This window comes from Mastomys coucha, unplaced genomic scaffold (assembly GCF_008632895.1).
Source record: "Mastomys coucha isolate ucsf_1 unplaced genomic scaffold, UCSF_Mcou_1 pScaffold14, whole genome shotgun sequence".
Taxonomy (NCBI): Eukaryota; Metazoa; Chordata; class Mammalia; order Rodentia; family Muridae; genus Mastomys; species Mastomys coucha.
The window spans coordinates 119,106,673-119,119,288 of NW_022196896.1; the positions used below are offsets into that span (position 1 = coordinate 119,106,673).

The 12,616-nt window shown below is 42.9% G+C and overlaps 1 protein-coding gene across 4 annotated transcripts in view; it reads right to left on the bottom strand.

Moving 5' to 3' along the window:
* Nucleotides 1–12,616, bottom strand: part of Hdlbp (high density lipoprotein binding protein) — a 75,161-nt gene that overhangs the window by 19,521 nt on the left and 43,024 nt on the right. For all 4 annotated transcript variants that reach the window (XM_031368494.1, XM_031368493.1, XM_031368497.1 and 1 more), the window contains exons 4-11: nt 11,656–11,813; nt 10,590–10,805; nt 4,896–5,102; nt 4,535–4,750; nt 3,854–4,060; nt 3,093–3,200; nt 1,818–1,922; nt 1,251–1,329 (exon numbers count right to left, since the gene is read on the bottom strand). In XM_031368494.1, coding sequence (XP_031224354.1) covers nt 1,251–1,329; nt 1,818–1,922; nt 3,093–3,200; nt 3,854–4,060; nt 4,535–4,750; nt 4,896–5,102; nt 10,590–10,805; nt 11,656–11,813 — 1,296 coding nt within the window. The remainder of the gene's footprint in view (nt 1–1,250; nt 1,330–1,817; nt 1,923–3,092; nt 3,201–3,853; nt 4,061–4,534; nt 4,751–4,895; nt 5,103–10,589; nt 10,806–11,655; nt 11,814–12,616) is intronic.

Here is a 12,616-nt window from a genome sequence, read left to right on the forward strand (position 1 = left end):
CAAGATGGGCTCCACAAACGGTAGATGATCAGAGGAAGTAATCTGGTAAAACTGATGTGACCAGCTGTTCCAGAGTAATGAAAAGGCAGAGGTGGGTTGGGGAATAAGCAGCAGATTTCAGATTATGGAAGAAAATGAGGGTTTGTAACGGGCTGAATACAGTACTTTGACTATGCTAGAGTTAATTTCAGAATTGTACGGACAGTACTTTATATTTATTAAGTAAACTCTACAGTTAACTAAAATAAAAAGCAAAGTCATAAAAGCAATTTGATGGTGTTTATATACAAGATTCAAGCTGCCTGTGAAATAAGTGCCAACTGAGGTCACTCTGCTAGGAAATTACCACTGTCATGAAAATGGCACAGATATAAGACTACTGCCAGAGAGGACGCATCTTTAACAGATGACTGTGGAGCAAACAGGCTTATAGTTACAAGTAACAAAAACATGGGTCCAAGTCATTAGAAATCACAAAAGGATATGCTGAAACTCTATAGCATTGTTTCAAGAACATGCAAGCATGTCTTATAAAAATATAGCCATACTGAAAAGGTAGACTAAAAAAGGACCTGAGGGACCTGAGGTCACCTATTCAATTAGGCTATATAATACCTATGTGGGTACAGATAGATGCCCTGTCTGCAGGTGAAGGACTATATAATACCTATGTAGGTACAGATGCCCTGTCTGCAGGTGAAGGACTCCTTGGCCTAACGCTTTCAAGGGCCTGGATTTAATTTCCAACACTCAACTTGTGTGTGTGTATGTGTGTGTGTATGTGTGTGCATTGTGTGTGTGTCTCACATGAACACATTACTGAAGTCAGTGCATTCTTTTGCTGTTCCTACAATCTGAAGTAACAAAGCAAAACCCTATCTTGAGATAGTATATGACTATTCACTTAACAGCAATCTGTTCCGAGTTCATGGACATGGCCACAAGTCTGGAAGATAACTGCAAAAACCTTTCAAATACTGGTGGGCGCTAAGTGTAGCAGGAGGGAGGGGATGATTTTCAGCTGGGGAGGGCTGATTTCTGAAATGACAATTTACTTTAGCCAAAAGGAAAAAGGCAAGGGGGTCTTTCTAGGAAGGGGAGGAAGCTGCATCAGTTTTTAGGACAGTAGTGCCTTGTCTGGCCATCTATTCAACACTCAGAAGGCTGAGGCAAGAGAGTCATGAAAGTCCTCAGAGAGGCCTTCCCCAGGGCTGCAGGGGTTGGCCTGCCTCCCTGTCAGCCTTACTCACTGTTGGCTCCGCTCTTTCCAATGAGGTGTCTGTGGAATTTATGGTCAATGTTGATCTCTACATAGTCCATGCGATTAATCTACAAGGGAAGAACGAACATCAACAACTACTTCTAGTTCCAAGATATACCTGGCCATTTAGAAATTCAGAACACAGTGGGACTTGCCCTTTCTTTCCTTTCTGAGATGGAGTTTCTCTGGGTAGCTCTGGCTATTCTAGAACTCGCTCTCTGGCCCAGGCTGGCCTCAACTCAGAGATCCACATGCTCCTGCCTCCTGAGTGCTGGGATTAAAGGTGTTGCCACCACCACCTGGCAGGACTTAACAACCAGGAATTGATGTAAAATTATCCCCCTGTCACTGTCAAAGGTCCCAACCTCAAAATAGTTTCCTTTACCCAGACTCTGGGGCCTCAAGCATCTTGTTTCAGAACCTCTTACACTCTACAAGGCTACTCTTCTGTTTCCATGGCCATCCACCTAAGACCCAAATGACAAGATTTCTACATGTCCTACCCTACCAGAGCTTCCCTTGGAGCTAGCAAGTGTCCTGATTAGAGGGTACTTACCAGATCTTTGACCATTCCTTCAATCTGTTCTTGGGCTACATTCACATCCTCTGTGGGGCCTTCCAGAGTGATCTTGTCCTCACCTTCTGTGAACTCAATGTGAACCTACCAAACCAAAATGAGGGCAGGAATGGCCAAGGCCAAATAACATAGCTGCTGTGTAACTGTGCGGGTAGTGAGAGTCTCACCAGATAACATAGCTGCTGTGTAACTGTGCGGGTAGTGAGAGTCTCATCCACCCGCAGCACAAAGAGCTCAAGGGAGGGTTGAAGGACGACACTGAATACCATGGTCTGAGGTTTCATACGTCTTTCTGCAGAGAATGGGAGCTGGGAAGCTCTTTGTGCACACACATCACCACTGTTCGTGTTCTCAGGAACTGTCTTCATTTCACTTGGATTGTACAGAGTAAGACAGATGAGACGGACACTATTTCTTTTCTATTTCACGTGTGTGTGTAAAGCCATGTGCCTATCTGTGTATAGGAACCTCAAGCAGGTGTCAGGGATCATCTGAGATGGTCCTTCCACATTATTCAGGAGGCAGGTTCCCTCAACCAAACCCAGAGGGCTGTTGTACTTTCTAAGATTAGAGTGACAGGGAGGCTGCCCCACATTTGGTGTTAATGAGAGCTCCGAGCAGCCAAACTCCTGACTTCACAGTTTCTCAGCAAGTGCTCTAGTGGCTAAGTTATCTACTCAGCCAAGGACAAAAATGTTAACTACCAAGCACCGGAGTAAAAGTCACTTTTCACACGAACAGTCCAGTGTCTCACTTGTTTCTAACATACGAAGGTAAGGCAGCTTTAAAGGGAGAGCAGTGTACCTATATCTAAGCTAATCATTAGTGATTCTGTGGCTAGAACACCTGAGATGGCAAGTGAGCCAGACAATTCTAATGTCAACACACAGGAATCAGAGAGACAGTGGGAACAACAACACGGAGTATGAGAAGACCGATTACAAACAACTCAGTCCCTTTCCAATATCGCTCCTCAAATTACTATGAAGTCATTATACTGTAATTACCAAATTCACAGCAAAGACATTTATTAGAGCTATTAATGAAAATCCTCTCTGGTTACAAAGGCCAAAAATTACTGCATACGCCTAAAAACATTTATTATGCTCTTCCATAGTTATTAATGGAAGGTGACTATATCAACAGGATAACTCAACTGAACACGGCTCCAGTCTTCAAAGCATCCACACGGCAAACAGCAAAAACAAAACCATGTTAGGCAATCTCAAGGGAGCAGATGTAACAGTTCCCTACCTTTGGCATTTGCTGAGTGATTTTGGCCAGGTTCTGCCCTTTCTTACCAATGATGAAACGGTGAAGCCAGGAAGGGGCAGAAACCGAGGACACTGTAAAACTGTTGGCCTAGGGGGAAAAAAAAACGGGGAAACACACTTGTGGATTTGTAGAGTTCGAGTTTATGCTAAAACAAAGGTCAAACCAGGAACGAGAGTGCATTGCTTTAATCCTAGTACCGATGACACTGAGGCAGGCAGATTTCTAAGAGGTCTGAGTAAAGTCTGGTCTAACATAGTTAATCTTATTAAAACACACACACACACACACACACACCCACGAATGAAAATAAATCCAAATTGTTCATATAATAGTATAGAGGAGGGACTGAGACATAGCTCAGTAAAGTACTTATGTGAGCTCTGGGACCTGATTCTGAACCCCCACAGCTGGCTGTAGCAATGCATACTCATTAAGGTAGAATACCCTGAGGCAGTGTTTGCCGCCCAGCCCAGCCCAGCCCACTTGGGAGGCTCTATATCAAGAGCATAAACTGTTCTTAAAACTGTTTCTCAAAAACACAGAGTGGAAAGGACTGCCTGAATGATGACACCCAAGATGGTCTTCTGGCCTTTATGTACACCAATGGACAAACACTAGCACATACACATAGACACTCGCACATTAAACACACACAATTGGGCACATTTCCAGAAAAGAGCTAATGCACAGTGGGTCCCTAGGAGTTTATCAGGGCACACTTTAATCTTTGAGAAAGCTACCTTGGCATAGACTTCAGTCAATGCCTGTCCCAACTTTTCAGGCTCTCCTCTTAGTATCACAGTCTCAGAGAGGCTGTCGGAGGGCGGGATCTCAACAGAAACTCCAGTTCTTTCCAGGATCTCTTGTAGTGAATTGCCCTTTGGCCCGATAACATACTTGTGCTGAGACTTCTTCACCTCTACTGCAATGGTTGTAGTCTTCTTCTTCTATAAGAGCAGTATAAAGCAGTCAGCAGGGAAGATCTGGGCCTGGGCAGCATGGGCAGACCGTCCGTCACTGCCAACAGCCCAAAGGGGACCAAGAAGTCAGGACCAGCCTCCTGGAAATTCTACTTCTCACTAAAGGACTGCCCCGAGTCTGGTCACTTTTTGAGTAATCAGACTGCTTTCCATTTGTTCCCTTACATTTTTCTTACAGTGTTGGGAGTTGACATAGGGTTGTGCTTGTTAGACAAGTGCTCTGCTACAGAGCTATATGCCAACCCTATTTCTTCCAAATGACACTCCTCTACAGTGTACCAGTAGGCCAGGAGGGAAATGTGGCCACCAACCACTAAACATAGACACTTAGGTAGGCACATACCAAGCTTTATGCCCAAGAGCAAAAGGGTGCAGGGTAAACTGTGGTATTAGCCAAATTCCCACACTCAGATGCTGGGCTCTGCCACCTCCACACTGTACCTTCTCCTCATAAATCTTCTTAATGCGAGCCACAGCCTGAGCCAGCTGCTCCTTCTCTCCAGTGAAGACGATTTCTGTACGGTTAACACTGGGTGGAGGGATGTTGATTCGAGTCCCTGTCTCCTGCATGATTTCACCTACAAGTCTGTTGTACGGCCCAGCAATGAAGGGGTGGAAGGCCTTCTCCACTTCTAGCCTCTCTACAGCACGCTTGTCCTGGAGGATAGAGTGAACTGATGAGAACATTTGGAGCAGAGAGGCCTTGCCCAAGCCACGGGCAGTCAAGGCTTCCCCCACATTCCCTGCCTCAGTGCGGGGCAGATGGCAGGGTGCAGGGCCACAGGCCACTCAGAGGCCTCACCTGCTCAGCGGAGATTAGGAGGACCTCATGGCGAGCTTTCTCGATGCCTTCTTTGGTGCCAGTGATCTTGATCTGATTACTGGGGTCATCTGGGCGTGGGATCTGGATTTTGGTTGCAGTTTTTAGTTCTAAATCTTGTAGTTTTTCTCCATTTTTGCCAATGACAAAGCGGTGGTGCTCTTTAGGAATGGGAACAGTTGCTGAGGCCTGTCACAGGAGAGACCAACAACAACAAAAAAACTCCTATTTATGGTTCTGATAAAGCATAGTCTTCCGAAATAGTCTCTAACTAGAATGTTCAACAACCATATCTCATCCCATTACAACCATGAGAGCTCAAACACCATGCCATCCATGGTCACCTACCTGGCCCCAACTAGGGCCATTTCAAGTGTATCTGCGCCATTGCTTAGATTTCACTGTAGAAAATAGAATATTGAACTGCATGGAGAAATTACAATTTCATTAAATTCTTAAAATTTGTAACAAGGAGAAAACAAAAGACTCCAAAAATCAACAACCTCCACTTTAACAACTGTGAGTTAGAGAGTGTAATGCTAGTGTGCAGTTCAGTGAGACAGGACCTGACAGGCATGGACAGACCCTGCCTTGCATCCCACCATGGGAGCAAGGGAGAGAAATGTACACTCTAAGCCAATACCACCACATACAAATTACTAAAGAATGCTTAAATCACAAATATACCAATCCTTCTAATTAAATATAAAATTACTGGAGTTTTGAGCATAAAGTTGATGATAAACTTCCATGGGCCTGGTCCTGGGAGGTGAAGACAGGATCCTGGGGGCTTGTAGCCAATCAGTCTAGGCAACTGGTGACCTTTAGGTGCAGTGAAACACTCTAACTCAAATGGAGATGAAAACACATGACACCTGACACTAACCTTGGGTTACTACGTGTGCCCCCCCAACCAAATTTGCATGGGAAAACCAGGTAATAGTACAGTACTAGAGAGAAAGTAGGAAAGCATTAGCATAAAGCAAGACTGACTGATGGTCCAGGACTTGGCACACAGGCAGACCTAGGTGACTGTGGACACTTGAGGCTTTGATGAGAACAGCCTGTGGTCACAGTGGGAGGACTGCTTTCTGGAAACAGTGAGGATGACAAACAGCTGTGTAGGAGAGGTGAACTTGGACCAGCATTTCATAATACTGGAATACAACCCAAATCATCAACTCAAAAAGAACACCCTTATACATGCACAAAGAAAATAGGGATAAACTTTTTAATGATTTGAAATGGAAAATGATTTCCTAACAATAACTCAACATAATAAAAACAATTGCTGTAACTATAAACAGACCAAACCTTGATAGAGCAAAATATAAAGAGACTATAAAATGAAAAATAAACTGGAAAACAACTTACTTTTTTTTATGCCCAACGAAGGGATTGGAAGCCCTTCTAATATAGACCCCCCCCCAAAAAACTGAGCAAGGTGAATAGTCTGACATAAAAAAATGTACAGATGGGCTGGCGAGATGGCTCAGCGGGTAAGAGAACTGACTGCTCTTCTGAAGGTCCTGAGTTCAAATCCCAGCAACCACATGGTGGCTCACAACCACCCGTAATGAGATCTGACACCCTCTTCTGGTATGTCTGAAGATAGCCACAGTGAATTACGTCAGAGCGAGCAGGGCTGCAGCGTGAGTGTGTGCGGGCCAGCAGAGGTCCTGAGTTCAGTTCCCAGCAGCCACACACATGATAGCTCACGGCCATCTGTACAGCTACAGTGTACTCATACACATAAAATAAATAAATCTTAAAAAAAAAATGTACAGAACACCAGTAGGTGGCAGCACATGTCTTTAGTCCCAGCACTTGAGAGGCAGAAGCAGGCAGATGTCTATGAGATCAAGGCCAGCCTGGTCTACAGAATAAGTTCCAGGAGCACAAAGAAACTTATCTTTAAAAACCAAAAGAACAGATCAGAGCTTTCACAAAAACAAGCAAACAAATAAACAAACCCCCCAAAACCCCAAAACACACTGCAAATGAAAAGAATATTCCAGAAGCTGGGGAGATGGCTTGCTTGGTAAATTACCTGCCATGTAAGGAACTGAGTTCAGGTCTCCAGCACCCACATAAAAATGTGGGTGCAGTGGCACATGTTTGTAATTCATACAACAGAGAGAAAGAGAGAGAAAAGCCAAGTAGATATTTGGAGCTCACTGACCAGTCTGCCAAGCTGGAGCTCCAGGTTTACCAAGGGAACCTTTCTCAAAAAATAAGATGGAATGTGCTCAAGGAAGACAATGAGATGTCCATTTCTAGTTTTCACATACAAAAGCACACACTCAAATATATACATATACATGCTTTGCCATACAAACCAGGGAAAGTTTACTCAATTATGTATGTATGAATAAGACGTTTTGCCACATAATAACAGCAAGAGTCCAGAAGTCACCTATGAGGTTAAAACACAGCATACACTAGGAGGACACGCTGCTGTGCACACACTGAGGAAAACCAACGTTTGCTGACACACAAGACACTACACAGCATGAAAACAAAATCAAGGGAGAGATCGGGGTTTGTGGCAAGTTGTATTCTGCTTCTATCTGCAAAAGTCAACTATGGACACAATGAATAATATACACAGGGTACACAGGGATGTCCCAACACAAGGAAATGGAGGGACAGACACAGACTATATGCTGGGAAGGAGGGCTTCTATCCAGCTTTGACATTACAGCCATGTAAATGTTGAAATAATTTTGAAAAACTCAAAACAAACTCAAACAAATGGTACGAAAACACAGAAAAAAATTTTGATTTTAAAAATACTGCCATTTTTTCACATTAAGCAGTAGTAGTTTAAATGTCTGATAGCCCCTTCTCCAAATCTTCCCTTTGGCAGCTCTGCCTTCTGAGGGGACCCAGGAACCTGGTCACTCTACCCAGCAACTGCATAGGCCTGGCACTTCTCCACCGCATCTCCCACTTCCAAAGACCTGGGAAACACTAAGATCTTTGGAAGCCTATAGCTAAGACACATTTGTGCAGTAGAAGCTAAGAAATTTAGATTACTAGGTGGCACAGAGAACTGCCTGCCAGGAAGATACCTGAGGGAGGCAGCCCCGTCAATGCTTCCAAGCTCACAGAGATTTTTAGATGAATGACTCTCCTCAATGTGATAAGGCATCCGTGGCACATGGCAGCTGAGGCAGGATCATGAGTTAGAGGCCAGCCTGGGCTGCACTGTGAGTTCTATGAGAGCCTGATTCTCTGATCACCAGCAAAGATGTGGTCAGAGAACCAATAGTCTGGATAGGGAATTTTAAAATATAGATGAAGCAACTTTAGTGTACTTGAGAAATTTGTGTTCCAGGTATACAAGTAGAATATTTAGATAATAAATTTATTCTTTGGCATACATAAGTTTATCAGTAATGACATCAAATTTGCACAATAAGAAAATGGATGTGCACGTTTATTTTTTACACAAAGACTTAATCTTGGTTGAATATTTGATACTGTAGGACACACAGCATCTTCAATGTTTTTCAGGGTTAACATTTCGATTTTATAATAATCAATGCTGAGAATAAAAATTTGTATAAATATGTAGTACTAAATGGCAGAAGTACATTAATATCCATTTCAGAAAGTCTTGGAAATTTTTAATCAAAATTCATTTAACATTTCTCAAAAAAATTAAACTCAACTCAGCCTCTCAAACATTCTTATATAATACAATCCAAAGATATACTAAAGTTTGGCAATTATGAAGAGTGACAGCAGAAAATAGTAAAGGAGAAATGACGGATCTATCTACCTATCTACCTATCTACCTATCTACCTACCTGTCTGTCTGTCTGTCTGTCTGTCTGTCTATCTATCTATCTATCTATCTATCTATCTATCTATCTATCTATCTATCTATCTATCTATCTATCTATCGATCAAATCTAGGATCTTATACAAGTTAAAGCATTTTACTAGGGGTGTTGGTGACTTACCTTTAATCCCAGCACTTGGGAGGCAGATGCAATCAGATCTATGTGAGTTCAAGGACAGCTAGGGCTACATAGACTTATCACCAAAAAGCAGAAGAAACAACAAAATACAACAAAAATCCAAAACAACAACAAAACAGGTACTTTACCTATCACCACTGACAGCATCCCCAGAACAACTGATTTATTTTGTGTGTGGTTAGAGTACAACTTGGGGGACCTGGTTCTCTTCTTTGACCCGGTATGTCTCAGTGACTGAATTCCTTCCCCCAGGAAACCATCTTGCCAGCACCATCAAACATTGAGATTAACTGCTGATAAAAGTTGGAAAGCTCTTCTTTCCTAAGAGTGTCAGTCAACTTAAAAATTAGGTATTTTTTTAATAGATGAAACCACCATTTTCAATTTTCAATGAATTTTGCCAGATCATGAGTGAACCATGAGCAAAGGATAAATAAAGCAGAATATAAATATACCCCAATTATATTAGCCAATCTGAGAATCGGTTCATTTAAAAAACAAAATCTGTGATGACACGAATCCTTACCAAACAAGCTGAACATGAGAGTAATCAAGCTCAAGGCTGGGCATGGTGGCATGAGCCTTTAATCCCAGCACTTGAGGGTCAGAAGCAGGACGACTCCACGGCCACCTGGTCTGCAGACCAAACCTCAGGACAGCCAGGTTTACATTGTTGAGACATTGTCTCAAAAACAAAACAAAGCAGGCCCCCAAACAGGAAATAAAGTAACCAAACAATCATAAAGGAAAGCAGAGCAACAAATACTGACTACCATTTTACAAACCAACTGGAATTAAGGACATACATGTGTGCATGCAGGGGAGGCACTACTGTGGAGACATGTGATGCCACCATCAAATGAACTTGAACGACATTTGAGACAGAGACTAGACAAAGAAAGGGCCAAATAGTAACACCTTAGCATCTCTTTTATAAAGTAAGATAATGATATAATTAGATAGTATACTATTTATAGGTGTAATGGTATTTTTTTGGAATTTGATTTTAAAACTTCTCAATCACATAACAGATATTCAACCATGTAACTGGCAAACAGATATTTCAGAGCCTAGTATAATACCAGTTACAATGCTACACAATCACAATTCACCTTTGTGACATTTAATTGTGTAACTCCACAAAGCTGCCCCAGGCTCAGAACCATCTTAAAGACTTGTGTGGTTGTCAGTGGCAGAGCAAGATCATAAACCCCCTCCCCCATTTGTCTAAAGGCTCAGCAGCAGTGGGAGTAATCCCTATCTCTAAAGAAACCCACACATAATGGTAGCTGCCGCATGATACTTTAGTAAGAGTCTCTGCCCTTCCCTTTACCCTCAGAACAAATGCATTACAGATTTGTTTTGAATTCTAATGGTTATCAGATTGCTGAGAATAGAGAAAAATATCTGGTCTTTTACTTCAAGTTTGTGTAACAAGCTCATTGGCCTTTAAGTATCTCAAACTCTGGGAGAAGTCTTAATTTTTGCTACATTTAACTCAACGGCTGGTCTGACATGGAGGTACCCCAGTTCTATCATTAACTTAGTGTTTTTTTTCCACTAAAATCACAGAAGGTTCTAAATGTTGTTGTTCTAATGCCAAACTACTAAGGTAGAAAGAATGCAGAAGAGCTCTGGCCTGTGCCATTTGAGCTTTAACAACAGGGATGCAGGCCTAGGGACCCACCTGTGTCTGTAGTCTAGCAACAATGTCTTTGCGGGCTTTCATGACGGCATCCAGCTTCCCTGAGACCATGATGGAGAGACCTTGGTCTTTAGCCAGAGAGAGCTCCAGGTGAGCACCAGTCCTCTGCATGATCTCAAGGCAGATCTTTGCTTGTTCACCTTCTCCAAACTGGTTCATGTCCTTATATTTTCTCTCCTCCAGGGGTACATGAAACACCTGTTCAAAGAAAGACCCCAAAGACAAAGTTAAACTATCAAAGAAGAGAAGAATGACTCTATATAGTATGTATTTACTAAACACTCACTCACTCACTAAGCAGTGACCTAGGACAAGGCAGACGGATAGGAGAAGTCACCCTAGGCAGGATTTAAAGGGGAGCGAGTGACTGGGTGAAAAACACTAAGGGCACAATGGAGAGACCTTTCTGAAGAGACAAAGTAGCACCCATCAAAGGAAACAGCAGAGGCAGCAGGCAGGAGAGAGCAGATGGAGAGGCAGGGGGCCCAGGTAGGCAGCATCAAGAGTTTTAAGCATAACAAGTTTTGCTTAGAGTCAGGAACTTTATGGAGAGCTGAGGAAGAGCAGGGGTGCAAGAGGTATCAATTACCCCTGACAGAGGTCTGAACCATTTAACAAGGCCATAAAGAAAAGATCAAGAGGCAGTAGCTTATGTACACAAAGACAAGGAGTTATGGTTACAGGTTACACGGGTGATAATTTTCTATCACAGCCAGGCATCAGTCCTAATACTCATAGTATCTCAACTGTAGCTAGCAGAGATGAGCTATGACCATCATACAAGTAGGAAGGGTAGGAAGGGCAGACTCGGCAACGAGGGACTACAATGAATAGAAAAGCACATGGCTCCATGAATCTGACAAATATGGCTTATCTCAAATTGTGCCAGCCCAGAGTGCTAGGATGGGATGATTATGGCAAAAGGTGAGCTCTACAGAACACCCCGACCCCAAACCCAAAGTGCTCATTAACATTGCATATTCAAAAACCTATCAGATCTAACTACTTCCTAAAGGAACAGTTAATGCAGAAAGAAACATGCTTCTACCTGAGTGATGACAGAGGCCTTGATGGGCCGGATCTTGTTACTCCAGGCTCCAGCAGGTTCTTGGGCACTTTCCAAGCAAGCTGCTTTCTCAGGAAGTGGAGGGAAGGCATCCTTGTAGGTTGGAGGGTCGCTTTCCTCTTCTGAATTTAATGTGGCAACTAGACCAGAGAACACAGATTAGGAGGAAAATACAATTCAACTGTATACAATAAAAATAAAGGGTTTTAGTAGGAACCCTCCACTGAAACAATGGCCTGAGTGAGCTCACAGCTCTAGGAAAGGACCTCATACAGTCACCAGACCCAGCACCATGAGTGTGTGACCTGGATGGGTCTAGAGACTCCCAATCCCCAAATGGAAAGTTTTCTCCCTCTACATGGTCCCACTATGAAAGGTCAGACAATATTAGAGCCCCATTTTAGCATCGAGATGCACAAAACTCTTGAAGGCAAGTTTATGACACATTTTTAGGCCCTCATATTTTCCTTTTTCGTTTTTAAAAGATTTATTTATTTTATGTGCGTACACTGTTGCTGTCTTCACACAAACCAAAAGAGGGCATCGGATCCCGTTATAGATGGCTGTGAGCCACCATGTGGTTGGTGGGACTTGAACTTGGGACCTCTGGAAGAGCAGTCAGTGCTCTTAACCTCTGAGTCATCACTCCAGCCCCAGTTCTCATATTTCATTTCTTTCTTCCTTTTTAAATTTAATTTAGTTTTTTACTTATTCACTTTATATCCCGCTCACTGCCCTCCTCCTAGTTACCTCCCAAAATCTTTCCCTTGTCCCCTTCTCTTCTGGATCCCCCTGGGTATCCACTAACACCCCCCGGCCTCCCCACTTAAAGTCTGTGTGAGGCCAGATAAGGCAGCCCAGCTAGTAGAACATATCCAACATGCAGGCAACAGCTTTTGGGATAGCCACATTTTCTAATAGTACAAATGCAAATCATGACTAT